The sequence below is a fragment of the Gymnodraco acuticeps genome, unplaced genomic scaffold (genome assembly GCF_902827175.1).
Source record: "Gymnodraco acuticeps unplaced genomic scaffold, fGymAcu1.1, whole genome shotgun sequence".
Classification (NCBI taxonomy): domain Eukaryota; kingdom Metazoa; phylum Chordata; class Actinopteri; order Perciformes; family Bathydraconidae; genus Gymnodraco; species Gymnodraco acuticeps.
Genome location: NW_022990963.1, coordinates 1 through 15,805, shown reverse-complemented (window position 1 = coordinate 15,805; position 15,805 = coordinate 1). Strand labels below are relative to the sequence as shown.

At 37.2% G+C, this 15,805-nt stretch overlaps 1 protein-coding gene across 1 annotated transcript; it reads left to right on the top strand.

Moving 5' to 3' along the window:
• Nucleotides 1-1,474: 1,474 nt before the first annotated feature.
• Nucleotides 1,475-15,505, top strand: adck5 (aarF domain containing kinase 5; the record flags this gene model as incomplete). Its single annotated transcript, XM_034235177.1, is given in 8 exon segments — nucleotides 1,475-1,747; nucleotides 2,747-2,880; nucleotides 7,064-7,155; nucleotides 8,990-9,139; nucleotides 9,443-9,518; nucleotides 10,572-10,685; nucleotides 10,687-10,773; nucleotides 15,346-15,505. Coding segments are annotated over 7 exon segments (703 nt in total), but the record flags the coding sequence as incomplete, so codon positions are not given.
• Nucleotides 15,506-15,805: the final 300 nt, after the last annotated feature.

Sequence of the window (15,805 nt, the reverse complement as noted above, 5' to 3'; positions counted from 1 at the left end):
ACCTGCCTGTCAGCCTTCCCTCTGTGCACAAACTTATCTCGTGCCCTCATTGGTCATGTGCGCGTTCGTGTGTGTTGGAGGAGGGGCTCTGTAAGGAAGTGGCAGATTTTTTCCGGCTGTGTATTTTCAAATTCTGGTTTCTCCAACATTACCTACCCCACCTTTAAGTACATTTCAAAGCACATACTTCTTTACTTTTACTTGAGTAAAGAAGTGTAGTCAGTACTTCTACTTTTACCAGAGTATTTTTAAACATGAGCAACGGTTCTACTTGAATAAAGGATGTGTGTACTTTTACCATCTCTGAATCCCTCACTGTCAAAAACACCTTATTTAAAGTCAGTCCTGTGGCTCAGATATTATACTTTTAACACCGATCTCAGGACTGGCTTAAACTGGGAAAACAGCCTTCAGATAGTTTTACTTTATTAATCTGTAAAAAATAGACTGAAACATGACATATATTTCTATAAAATAAGATAAAATGTACTTTATTAATCCCAATTTGGGATTTTTTGTTGTCCCAGCAGCATAAAACAAAACAAGGCATTGCACTAACAAATTAAAAGAGTAGAAATAAACAATTCTAAAATATTAACATCTCAAATTCAATCATTGATATCGATATGGCATTTCCAGATGTGGGAAAAGTACTCAGATCTTGTACTTGAGCAAAAGTAGAAGTACCTCAGATCTTGTACTTGAGTAAAGTAGAAGTACTCAGATCTTGTACTTGAGTAAAAGTAGAAGTACTCAGATCTTGTACTTGAGTAAAAGTAGAAGTAATCAGATCTTGTACTTAGTAAAAGTAGAAGTACTCAGATCTTGTACTTGAGTAAAAGTAGAAGTACTCAGATCTTGTACTTGAGTAAAAGTAGAAGTACCAGAGTGTAGGAATACTCTGTTACAGTAAAAGTCCTGCATTCAAAATGTTCCTCAAGTGAAAGTAGAAAGTATTCTCATCAAAATATAGTGAAAGTAGCGACAGTGAAAGTAGTCGTTGTGCAGATTGGTCCATTTCAGAATAATATCTATGATATGTTTTATAATGATTGATCATGAAAGTGTTCTCAAAGCTGGTAAAGGTGCAGCGAGTTTGAAGGACTTTGTATACTGCAGGGTAGCTGGTGGATTTACTCCAGGTGGAACTAAAGTCTGATTTAACACCTGATTATATTTACCATCATTCATCCACATCTGTGAATTAACTAAAGGGATTAAATACATGTAGTGGAGTACAAGTACACAGTAGCACAACATGGAAATACTCAAGTAAAGTACAAGTACCTCAACATTGCACAGTGCTTGATTAAATGTATTTAGTTACTTCTCACCTCTGGCCATATAGTTTATTAAAACCTGTTGGTTAGTTACAGTCTGGTGTTTTTTGTGAGCAAATATACATATTTTATTTTGAAGGCCAATCCCCACTTCCTGTTTCCCTCTGGTTAAATGCAGTTACTTCACTCTGACAGAAACGCACGTGATGCGACTTATATTACGCACACAAAAAACATTTGAAATGAATGGTAATTTATTAAAAACAGAAATTAAAAAGACATCTCATCATGATGCCATTCTCCACCCAACCTTTTTTTGTAGCCCTTAACTTGTTTTTTTGTCTTGTTTTGCAACTTTCCATTAGGGTTGACATGAGGACCCTGGAGCCTACAGAGACTACATGATGTAAAATGGAGTAACTTATACATACTAATAGCTCATTTAGCATCGTAGCAAGCTTGTTTGCGTAAGTGCATTCATTCCTTTTATAACAGTTTACAAAACAACCTAGTATCTGTGCTCCTATCTTACAAATTGATGTAGTTCGTCTTACTGTGTTTCTGTATTGCACCATGTATTGTATGTGTACCTACTTACTATTGCATTTAGTTTATAGGTAACACAAGGTCACATAATTTTAATGTAATTTGTTTCCTTAATGTGTAAATAATTCACTTTTAAGATTTAAGTTGAAGGAGGAGGAGGAGGAGGAGGGAGGAGGAGGAGGAGGAGGAGGAGGAGGAGGAGGAGGAGGAGGAGGAGGAGGAGGAGGGAGGAGGAGGAGGAGGAGGAGGAGGAGGAGACATGCATACCAACTATGCCGTTATAGGACAAGGGCATTGGTATGATCAGTGACGTTTCATGACGTCACAAAGAGTGCAGTGCAACAACAAGACAGATATCTGAAAACTCCGATCGTCCGTCATGGAAGGTTTTTACAGGGATTCGTTCACGATAACTGAGTGAATGAATTTAAATACAGTACAGTACAGTTCAATGTAGAGGCACTTTGACTTTACTCGAGGAATGCTGTTTTATGCTTCTACTTTACTACAATTCAGAGGATTTAAAAAAAGATTTCTACTGCAATTGATTCATAAGAAATCAGGGATATGTATACGTTTAGGATTTGTTGTTAATGTAGACCGTGAGGATAACAAATCTATAAACTCTGACAATAAAACACTATTGAAGGGCTTCAGACACAATGTAAAGCAGGATATTAATTACATTAAGAGTGTTACATTAAATATACATTTGTGTTATTTAATATAATTTTGTTTGCATATGTATATAATCTGCTAAATGTTGTTCAACTATGCATTTTTAAACTTAATCATTATTATTTCTTTGAGGCCACAAACAGTACATGTTATGGCTTGTGAAGTAGACTGAAGCGAAAGCAGAAGTAGTTGGGGGTGCACCATCTCGCTCTCTCTGTCACTCATCCACTCTTTGTCCGCAGATTGGTTAGAACTATCACCAGTGTTCGGCTACATTCCGCTCAGGAAGGACGTCCAAGTTTGGTCATTAAATCATCACTGAAATTGACGATATTTTACCTTCCCAGGAGAAATGGCAGGGGAGACCAGCCGAGGGGTAAATAAACATTATTTCTCATACATGTTGTGCTCCGTTTGACAGTAGCTTTAGCTCAAGTTAGCTACTTAACCAGCAGACACATAATCAGCAGGTCGTATTAGCCAACACTCCAATGGATTCATGTGGAGAGATGGGAAGTCACTGGGATTCATTTAAGAACTGTATATAAGTACAATTTTGTACTCTTAAATCAGACTTTAGTTCCACCTGGAGTAAATCCACCAGCTACCCTGCAGTATACACAGTCCTTCAAACTAGCTGCACCTTTACCAGCTTTGAGAACACTTTCATGATCAATCATTATAAAACATATCATATATATTATTCTGAAATGGACCAATCTGCACAACGACTACTTTCACTGTCGCTACTTTCACTATATTTTAATGAGAATACTTTCTACTTTCACTTGAGGAACATTTTGAATGCAGGACTTTTACTGTAACAGAGTATTCCTACACTCTGGTACTTCTGCTTTTACTCAAGTACAAGATCTGAGTACTTCTACTTTTACTCAAGTACAAGATCTGAGTACTTCTACTTTTACTCAAGTACAAGATCTGAGTACTTCTACTTTTACTCAACTACAATATCTCAGTACCTCTACTTTTACTCAAGTACAAGACCTGAGTACTTCTACTTTTACTCAAGTACAATATCTCAGTACTTCTACTTTTACTCAAGTACAATATCTCAGTACTTCTACTTTTACTCAAGTACAAGACCTGAGTACTTCTACTTTTACTCAAGTACAATATCTCAGTACTTCTACTTTTACTCAAGTACAAGACCTGAGTACTTCTACTTTTACTCAAGTACAGGATCTGAGTACTTCTACTTTTACTCAAGTACAATATCTCAGTACTTCTACTTTTACTCAAGTACAAGACCTGAGTACTTCTACTTTTACTCAAGTACAAGACCTGAGTACTTCTACTTTTACTCAAGTACAATATCTCAGTACTTCTACTTTTACTCAAGTACAAGACCTGAGTACTTCTACTTTTACTCAAGTACAAGACCTGAGTACTTCTACTTTTACTCAAGTACAATATCTCAGTACCTCTACTTTTACTCAAGTACAAGACCTGAGTACTTCTACTTTTACTCAAGTACAATATCTCAGTACTTCTACTTTTACTCAAGTACAAGACCTGAATACTTCTACTTTTACTCAAGTACAAGATCTGAGTACTTCTACATTTACTCAAGTACAATATCTCAGTACTTCTACTTTTACTCAAGTACAAGACCTGAGTACTTCTACTTTTACTCAAGTACAAGACCTGAGTACTTCTACTTTTACTCAAGTACAATATCTCAGTACCTCTACTTTTACTCAAGTACAAGACCTGAGTACTTCTACTTTTACTCAAGTACAATATCTCAGTACTTCTACTTTTACTCAAGTACAAGACCTGAATACTTCTACTTTTACTCAAGTACAAGATCTGAGTACTTCTACATTTACTCAAGTACAATATCTCAGTTCTTCTACTCTTACTCAAGTACAAGATCTGAGTACTTCTACTTTTACTCAAGTACAATATCTCAGTACTTCTACTTTTACTCAAGTACAAGACCTGAGTACTTCTACTTTTACTCAAGTACAAGACCTGAGTACCTTCTACTTTTACTCAAGTACAATATCTCAGTACCTCTACTTTTACTCAAGTACAAGACCTGAGTACTTCTACTTTTACTCAAGTACAATATCTCAGTACTTCTACTTTTACTCAAGTACAAGACCTGAATACTTCTACTTTTACTCAAGTACAAGATCTGAGTACTTCTACATTTACTCAAGTACAAGATCTGAGTACTTCTACTTTTACTCAAGTACAAGATCTGAGTACTTCTACTTTTACTCAAGTACAAGACCTGAGTACTTCTACTTTTACTCAAGTACAAGACCTGAATACTTCTACTTTTACTCAAGTACAAGATCTGAGTACTTCTACTTTTACTCAAGTACAAGATCTGAGTACTTCTACTTTTACTCAAGTACAAGACCTGAGTACTTCTACTTTTACTCAAGTACAAGACCTGAATACTTCTACTTTTACTCAAGTACTAGATCTCAGTACTTCTACTTTTACTCAAGTACAAGACCTGAATACTTCTACTTTTACTCAAGTACAAGATCTGAGTACTTCTACATTTACTCAAGTACAAGATCTGAGTACTTCTACTTTTACACAAGTACAATATCTCAGTACTTCTACTTTTACTCAAGTACAAGATCTGAGTACTTCTACTTTTACTCAAGTACAATATCTCAGTACTTCTACTTTTACTCAAGTACAAGACCTGAATACTTCTACTTTTACTCAAGTACAAGACCTGAATACTTCTACTTTTACTCAAGTACTAGATCTGAGTACTTGTGTAGCTCTTTAGGTGACAGTTACATGTGTTTCTATGTAAACATAACTCTGATATTAATGAACATAAACACGTGCAAATACAAAGCTCATTTAGACAAGAAGTCAATGAGTGAAATCTGTTGCACACGTCCCTAGTGTTGACCACACGTACTGTAACTATCTTTAATCCTTAAATGGACAATCACATTTCAATATTTGGGAACATTAATTGATTGCTGTTTTCTACATTGCACCCATATCACACAGTTATTACAACAATGTTACACTGTTATTAGATCCATATTGCAAACATGCAACACCATATTACATCATATTAATATATATATATATATATTACATATAATTATACAGTTAATACACCAGTATTACACCTATGTGACACCCATATTACACTGTAATTACACATCAGTACACCCCTATCGTCACCCATATTATACCCATTTTACACATGGACACAGCCTGTCAAATGACTGTATCCAAGGGTTCATTGGTAGGGGTAATTAACAATATGTGAGTTAAATATATCAAAATGTGGTTTGTCTTGACCAAATAGTCTCTAAGTAATTGAGACAAATGAAAGTTGTGCTGCAACCGTCCCTGATACGTATTAAGTGTGGATTAGATTAGACAAATCCACACTTAATTAGGCTCTTTCTTCTTAGGAAAACCCTTTAGTTGAGTGACGGAGGGTTTGTTTGATATTCCTGCGCTCAGGTCCCTGACATCACGCTATCTGAACATCCAATCGTCGGCACTGGAGACATTTTGTCCCTCAGAGGCAGACAAACAAAAACAAACAGTACCAGGACTGTTCAAAAGGGCCTTGATCCAGACACACACACACACACACACACACACCACACACACACACACACACACACACACACACACACACACACACACACACACACACACACACACACGAGAGTCAGTTCTTGTGACATTTGGCTTCTCAGAATGATCAGTATTTGTCAGTTTTTTTCACTTACTTTTTTTATCAAGCATATGTTCCATAAAATGTCAGAAAATAGTGTTTATTACCCATCTCTGGTTCTTAGTCCTAGCTCATGTCTTCAAATGTCTTGTTTTGTCAGTCAAAACCCCCGAATATGATGCGAAACAGAGCCTTTTTCTGCATTGAAATCCTGATTAAGTGCATTTTTTAAATATTTGGCATTTCTTTTTATGGACTAATCGATTGCTTGCGTTTATTGCAGCTCTATTATCAATGTCCAGCAAGGCCAAAGGACCGGGGTTTAGAAGAAAAAAAAAGTTAACGGAATCAATGTCCCTTAGATAAAAGAAAACTGAACAATCATTAAATATTTTTGCCTGAATTCCTGCTTCTCAATCGTGCCAATGTGGCTCCTTTTTCTCATCATTTCAAACTGAATATTAATGCATGTTTGGATTGTTTGTCAGTCACAATAAGCCTAACCCTGTGCTTTACAACTTAGAAAGTGTCACACAGGGATTTGAGTCTTTTCAGACCATTAACATGCACCAACAAACCCAATACAACTCTGTGAACCCTTCTGAGCTGTAGTTCACCATAAATCACTGAAAACCAACCGGTTTTTACCGCACCTTGGCCAAGATTCAAGATCCAGATTCAAGGCTTCATTGTCATGTGTGCAGCAGCTAGTGTAGAATGATTAAGTCTCCTCCAACAATGCCACATGATGTATAGAGGAGAACAAATGATCGCACACACAAAGGCAGGGTTTGGTTTATTTATAGCTCATGTAGCTGCAGAAGTGATTCTCATACATGCTGTGTTTCTGTCTCTGTAGTTGAGGGTGTGTCTGCGTCACATGGCTCTGCTCCGAAGACCTCCTCCTCTCATCGCCTCGCTCCAAAACACCAGATCCTTCAGTTCGATCAGGTACCAGATCTCAGCTCCCAGTATCAACTGTACAGTGTGTACAGCTAAAAAGTACATTTCCAAGCCTCTTTACTTTTACTTGAGTAAAGAAGTTTAGTCAGTACTTCTACTTTTACCAGAGTATTTTTAAACACGAGTATCTGTACTTCTACTTGAGGAAAGGATGTATGTACTTTTGCCATCTCTGAGCTTATCCAAAAAGTATTCAGTCTACCCTTAAAGAGAGTCTGTCTGACAGCTGACGGATCTACACAGTCACCACTAATAACCCTTCATCCTTGTCATTTCCATGCTGTTGTTGCCGTTAGAAAAATCTCCCTCGTCCCCGGCTTGACCTTCGATCTCAGGATCCATGTATCTGTGATCCTCTCCAGAATGGAAGTAGTCATCACATACAGAGCATCAACTAGTTCCTGAACAGTGTCCTTCACATGCTGATATCCAAGAGAGGGAGTTACACAGTCACAAGATGGAGGAATGGCGCTTCTTGTTATCATACATCCTGTCATGAACACAATACTAAATTTTGTTCTCTAAATGTTGGCTTTTTTCTGGAAATCTCAAAATTAGGACTTTTTCTCAAAATTAGGATTTTTTCTCAAAATTAGAACTTTTTCTCAAAATTAGGACTTTTTCTCAAAATTAGAACTTTTTCTCAAAATTAGGACTTTTTCTCAAAATTAGGATTTTTTCTCAAAATTAGGATTTTTTCTCAAAATTAGAACTTTTTCTCAAAATTAGAACTTTTTCTCAAAATTAGGACTTTTTCTCAAAATTAGGACTTTTTCTCAAAATATCAAAATTAGGACTTTTTCTCAAAATATCAAAATTCCGACTTTTTCAGAATACTTCAAAATGTCAATAATCACTGGTCCCCGGCTTGAGCTTGAATCTCAGGATCCATGTGTCTGTGATCCTCTCCAGAATGGAAGGAGTCATCACATACAGAGCATCAACTAGTTCCTGAACAGTGTCCTTCACATGCTGATATCCAAGAGAGGGAGTCACACAGTCACAAGATGGAGGAATGCCGCTTCTTGTAATCATACATCCTGCCATGAACAAAATACTGAGTTTTCTCTCAAAATTCTGACTTTTTTCTCAAAATTCTGACTTTTTCTCAAAATCTCAAAATTCGGACTTTTTTCTAAAAATCATGAATGTTTTTCAAAATTATGATTTTTTCTCTAAATTTGGACTTTTTCTCAAAATGTCAAAAATGATGATTTTTTCTCAAAATCTCAAAATTAGGACTTTTTCTCAAAATCTCAAAATCATGAATTTTTCTCAAAATCATGACTTTTATTCAAAATCTCAAAATTATGACTTTTTCTCAAAATATCAAAATTATGACTTTTTCTAAAAATCTCAAAATTCCGACTTTTTCTGAATATTTAACAATGTTAATAACCACTGGTCCCCGGCTTGAGCTTCAACCTCAGGATCCATGTATCTGTGATCCTCTCCAGAATGGAAGGAGTCATCACATACAGAGCATCAACTAGTTCCTGAACAGTGTCCTTCACATGCTGATATCCAAGAGAGGGAGTTACACAGTCACAAGATGGAGGAATAGAAAGCAGTATTCAATGTTTACTTCAGATTAGCTCCACGTCAGAAATGAGCATGCTTGATGTCTCTCTCCATAGAGGCTGAATCATCATGTTAATCACAGAGCTATCATATGCCTCAAACAGTCCTGATGCTCTTCTAGGTAATCACACATCCTGTCATGTTCACAGCTACAGTTGGGACACCTTATCATGTGACTCTGATGTTGGAAGAGGACGTTCAGGATGTTCCCAACAGTAAATGTGTGTGTTGCTGCTCTCAGGGAAGTGAAGCGCAGAGGTCTGATCTGGAAGACTCTGCTGGGTTTCTCTGTGGGCGTCCCTGTGGCGGCGGGCGTTCACTACGCTGCGTCGGAGCCTCGAGACAGGAGGAGGACGAAGATCCTGATCCAAGGAATCACTCGCTTCTGCAGGTTTGGAAAACATCACTTTCATCATTACTTCAGTCAAGCTTAGCCCCAATAAGCTACGACACTAATAACCCGAGTCTAATACATTTTCACCCCTCACCTCAAAAGTCATTTCTCTTCAAGGCTTTTTGTTTTTTCCTTAATTTCCCAGACATTGTTGTTTGAAAGTTGTAGATTTGATGTTTCCCATATATCGGAAGTATTGTTTCACTATCTGCGTTTCATATTTCCTTTTTTATGACTTCCTTTCTTCCTTGACTCAAGAAATTCAACACCAACATAATGTGTATGGTCTGTTTTCCTCAGATCTCTGTCTGTGGGACTCTCTATCTCCGGGGACTACTGGTGGACGACCAACGTGTCTCTGAGGGGACAAGATGAGGTAATTGCTCAACACACCCTTAAAATCACATCAACAGCATTAGTTATAAAGACAGGATGAAAGACAAGTAGATGGAGGCCAAAGGATAAAGATCTTTAATGTTGTCATTGTACAGGTACAAGGAAATTACAATAAACTCAAGGTGCCAACACGCAACAACAAGACACTATAAACAATAAACACAATAAATGGGACTTAAGATAGACATGATAGGGAATATGTACATAAATAAATAATAAATTAAATTGCACGATTTCCCTCGTATTGCACGGAAGGCTTATATAATTTAAATATTAGCAGCGTTTAGTGCACATATGGCCCACACACACACACACACACACACACACACACACACACACACACACCATATCCAACACAGACGAGTGTGTGTGTGGTTACAAACAGGTTTGTATTTAGTGATATAGGAGTTACAAGACAAGTGCTTACAAGTACAGTGTCACAGAAGTAAGGAGAAGTGTGTGTGTGTGTGTGTGTGTGTGTGTGTGTGTTGTGTGTGTGTGTGTGTGTGTGTGTGTGTGTGTGTGTGTGTGGTGTGTGTGTGTGTGTGTGTGTGTGTGTGTGTGTGTGTGTGTGTGTGTGTGTGTGTGTGTTGTGTGTGTGTATTGTGTAGGTGTGTGTGTGTGTGTGTGTGTGTGTGTGTGTGTGTGTGTGTGGTGTGTGTGTGTGTGTGTGTGTGATGTGTTGTGTGTGTGGTGTGTGTGTGTGTGTGTGTGTGTGTGTGTGTGTGTGTGTGTGTGTGTGTGTGTGTGTGTGTGTGTGTGTTGCCGTTATTGTTTCCGGCGCTTTCCCGTGCCTCCTGGTTTGGGAAGTCTGACCCCTCGGACCCATTTACTGAAATCACATGCAGGCTGTCGCAAGTTCAAAACCGTGATAACCCGCTAATCGTCAGTGAGCTATTTTTAGAATGTTGCACCTAGGCAGGCTGTGTGTCCTGCTCCTCCGTGACGATGACGGCTGGAGGTTAAAGAAACGTAAAGGTGGTCAGTTGTATTGTGTGTACAGTCCTGTGTTACCTCTGTTTCCCCCTGTTAGAGCAGCACATCGTATGTCTCTGCGATGTCGGCCTGCCACCAGAGGGCAGCAGAGTGCATGGTGAGAGGAGCCACCAGAAACGGGGGGATTTACATCAAACTGGGCCAGGGTCTTTTGTTCCTTCAACCACCTTCTGCCGCCCGAATACATCCGGACCCTGCAGGTCCTCGAGGACAAGGCTCTGAGCCGGAGGTGTAGAGAGGTGAGGAGGGAAACTGGAAAGTAACCAGAGGTGGGAAGTACAAATACTTCGTTACTGTACATTTTTCTGGTATCAGTACTTTACTCCACGACGACTTTTTACTTTGAACACAAATACCTGTACTTTCTACTTCTTACATGTTGAACACAAATACCTGTACTTTCTACTTCTTACATGTTGAACTCAAATACCTGTACTTTCTACTTCTTACATGTTGAACACAAATACCTGTACTTTCTACTTCTTACATGTTGAACCCAAATACCTGTACTTTCTACTTCTTACATGTTGAACACAAATACCTGTACTTTGTACTTCTTACATGTAGAACTCAAATACCTGTACTTTCTACTTCTTACATGTTGAACACAAATACCTGTACTTTCTACTTCTTACATGTTGAACACAAATACCTGTACTTTCTACTTCTTACATGTTGAACACAAATACCTGTACTTTGTACTTCTTACATGTAGAACTCAAATACCTGTACTTTCTACTTCTTACATGTAGAACTCAAATACCTGTACTTTGTACTTCTTACATGTTGAACACAAATACCTGTACTTTGTACTTCTTACATGTTGAACACAAATACCTGTACTTTCTACTTCTTACATGTAGAACTCAAATACCTGTACTTTCTACTTCTTACATGTTGAACCCAAATACCTGTACTTTCTACTTCTTACATGTAGAACTCAAATACCTGTACTTTCTACTTCTTACATGTTGACACAAATACCTGTACTTTGTACTTCTTACATGTTGACACAAATACCTGTACTTTCTACTTCTTACATGTAGAACTCAAATACCTGTACTTTCTACTTCTTACATGTTGAACTCAAATACCTGTACTTTCTACTTCTCACATGTTGAACTCAAATACCTGTACTTTGTACTTCTTACATTTTGAACACAAATACCTGTACTTTCTACTTCTTACATGTTGAACACAAATACCTGTACTTTCTACTTCTTACATGTTGAACACAAATACCTGTACTTTGTACTTCTTACATGTTGAACACAAATACCTGTACTTTCTACTTCTTACATGTAGAACTCAAATACCTGTACTTTCTACTTCTTACATGTTGAACTCAAATACCTGTACTTTCTACTTCTCACATGTTGAACTCAAATACCTGTACTTTGTACTTCTTACATTTTGAACACAAATACCTGTACTTTCTACTTCTTACATGTTGAACACAAATACCTGTACTTTGTACTTCTTACATTTTGAACACAAATACCTGTACTTTCTACTTCTTACATGTTGAACACAAATACCTGTACTTTCTACTTCTTACATGTTGAACACAAATACCTGTACTTTCTACTTCTCACATGTTGAACTCAAATACCTGTACTTTGTACTTCTTACATTTTGAACACAAATACCTGTACTTTCTACTTCTTACATGTTGAACACAAATACCTGTACTTTGTACTTCTTACATTTTGAACACAAATACCTGTACTTTCTACTTCTTACATGTTGAACACAAATACCTGTACTTTCCTACTTCTTACATGTTGAACCCAAATACCTGTACTTTCTACTTCTCACATGTTGAACTCAAATACCTGTACTTTCTAACTCTTACATGTTGAACCCAAATACCTGTACTTTCTACTTCTTACATGTTGAACTCAAATACCTGTACTTTCTACTTCTTACATGTTGAACACAAATACCTGTACTTTCTACTTCTCACATGTTGAACTCAAATACCTGTACTTTCTACTTCTTACATGTTGAACACAAATACCTGTACTTTCTACTTCTTACATGTTGAACATCAAATACCTGTACTTTCTACTTCTTACATGTTTGAACCCAAATACCTGTACTTTCTTACTTCTTACATGTTGAACTCAAATACCTGTACTTTTCTACTTCTGACATGTTGAACACAAATACCTGTACTTTCCTACTTCTCACATGTTGAACTCAAATACCTGTACTTTCTACTTCTTTACATGTTGAACTCAAATACCTGTACTTTCTACTTCTTACATGTTGAACTCAAATACCTGTACTTTCTACTTCTTACATGTTGAACCCAAATACCTGTACTTTCTACTTCTTACATGTTGAACACAAATACCTGTACTTCTACTCTCTCACATGGTTGAACCCAAATACCTGTACTTTCTACTTCTCACATGTTGAACTCAAATACCTGGACTTTTCTACTTCTTACATGTTGAACTCAAATACTGTACGTTCTACTTCTTACATGTGGAACACAAATACCTGTACTTTCTACTTCTCACATGTTGAAACCCAAAATACCCTGTACTTTCTCTTCTCACATGTTGAACTCAAATACCTGTACTTTCTACTTCTTTAGCATGTTGAACTCAAATACCGTACTTTCTACTTCTTACATGTTGAACTCAAATACCTGTACTTTCTACTTCTTTACATGTTGAACACAAATACCTGTACTTTCTACTTCTCACATGTTGAACCCAAATACCTGTACTTTCTACTTCTCACATGTTGAACTCAAATACCTGTTAACTTTCTACTTCTTACAGTTGAACTCAAATACCTGTACTTTCTACTTCTCACATGTTGAAGCTCAAATACCTGTACTTTCTACTTCTTACATGTTGAACACAAATACCTGTACTTTCTACTTCTCACATGTTGAAACCCAAATACCTGTACTTCTACTTCTACATGTTGAACACAAATACCTGTACTTTACTACTTCTTACATGTTGAACACAAATACCTGTACTTTTCTACTTCTCACATGTTGAACCCAAATACCTGTACGTTCTACTTCTTACATGTTGAACTCAAATAACCTGTACTTTCTACTTCTCACATGTTGAACTCAAATAACCTGTACTTTTCTACTTCTTACATGTTGAACACAAATACCTGTACTTTCTACTTCTCACATGTTGAACCCCAATACCTGTACTTTCTACTTCTTACATGTTGAACACAAATACCTGTACTTTCTACTTCCTTACATGTTGAACACAAAATACCTTGTACTTTCTACTTCTCACATGTTGAACCCAAATACCTGTACTTTCTTCTACTTCTTACATTTGAACACAAATACCTGTACTTTCTACTTCTCCATGTTGAACCCAATACCTGTACTTTCTACTTCTTACATGTTGAACACAAATACCTGTACTTTCTACTTCTTACATGTTGAACACAAATACCTGTACTTTTCTACTTCTCACATGTTGAACACAATACCTGTACTTTCTACTTCTTACATGTTTGAAACACAAATACCTGTGACTTCTACTTCTCACATGTTGAACCAATACCTGTACTTTCTACTTCTTACATGTTGATACACAAATACCTGTACTTTCTACTTCTCACATGTTGAACACAATAACCTGTACTTTCTACTTCTCACATGTTGAACACAAATACCTGTACTTTCTACTTCTTACATGTTGAACACAAATACCTGTACTTTCTACTTCTTACATTTGAACTCAAATACCTGTACTTTCTGACTTCTTACATGTTGAACGCAAATACCTGTACTTTCTACTTCTTACATGTTGAACTCAAATACCTGTACTTTCTACTTCTTACTGTTTGAACTCAAGAGACCTATGAACTTTCCTACTTCTTAACAGTGTTGAACTCAATACCTGTACTTTCTACTTCTTACATGTTGAACCAAATACCTGTACTTTCTACTTCTTACATGTTGAACCCAAATACCTGTACTTTCTACTTCTTACAGTGTTGAACACAATCCTGTACTTTCTACTTCTTACATGTTGAACCCAATACCTGTACTTTCTACTTCTTACATGTTGAACCCAAATACCCTGTACTTTCTTACTTCTTACATGTTGAACACCAAATACCTGTAACTTTCTACTTCTTACATGTTGAACCCAAATACCTGTACTTTCTACTTCTTCATGTTGAAACACAAATACCTGTACTTTCTACTCTCTTACATGTTGAACCCAAATACCTGTACTTCTACTTCTTACATGTTGAACCCAAATACCTGTACTTTCTACTTCTTACTGTTGAACTCAAATACCTGTACTTTCTACTTCTTACATGTTGAACTCAAATACCTGTACTTTCCTACTTCCTTACATGTTGAACTCAAATACCTGTACTTTCTACTTCTCTCATTCTCCAAACAGCTGGTTCCTTTAGTCTGAATGTGTGTTTGATGCGTGATCATTATTCTTTAGAGTCATTGCGTGCCTATTGATTTGAACACGATCCGTGTATCCATCATTTCCTGGTCTTCTCTAAAGAAGAGGGACCAATGGAAACGTTGTCATGTTGCCGTTGTTCAGCATGGAAACATTCATTAGCTAACAATGACATTATTGTTCTATTAATATAAAGGGAGGTCAGGTACTCTTTAAAACAGCTGCTAGTTATGGGTACTTTTTACTGAAGTACATTTCAAAGCCTCTTTACTTTGACTTGAGTAAAGAAGTTTAGTCAGTTTTCTTTAGTACTTTTAGAAGTACAAGATCTGAGTAGGCTTTGCTTCTTGCTGTTGTTCTGAAAGGCTGATTTCTCTGCAACAGGTGGACGCTCTCTTTCAAGAAGACTTCAGTAAAACCCCGGATCAGATTTTCAAATCTTTTGACCCTGAACCCATCGCGGCTGCCAGCCTGGCGCAGGTCCACAGAGCGGAGCTGTTCGACGGGACTCCTGTCGCTGTGAAGGTGAGAAAAGTCAACGTCTGTATGTTCTGAACGGAGCATATGAACTGCTACCATCTAATGGAGATTCAATAAAGTCAGACTGAAGCATCCTTTGTGCTCCAGTCGATCCTCTCAGTAAACACAGAGCTGAATCCAGATCTAAAGCACGCTGAAGGCTCTTTGAGCAGCTGTTCTCTCACTGATCCTGCTGTTATGTTAAATGTTTGTTTCTCATGTGTTGTGTCTTGATATTTGTCTGTTGATGTTACACATGGAGCTCCTGTGAAGCACACATTTCACACTTGATCTGACCATTCAAGTAATATCGCATTGTGTCACT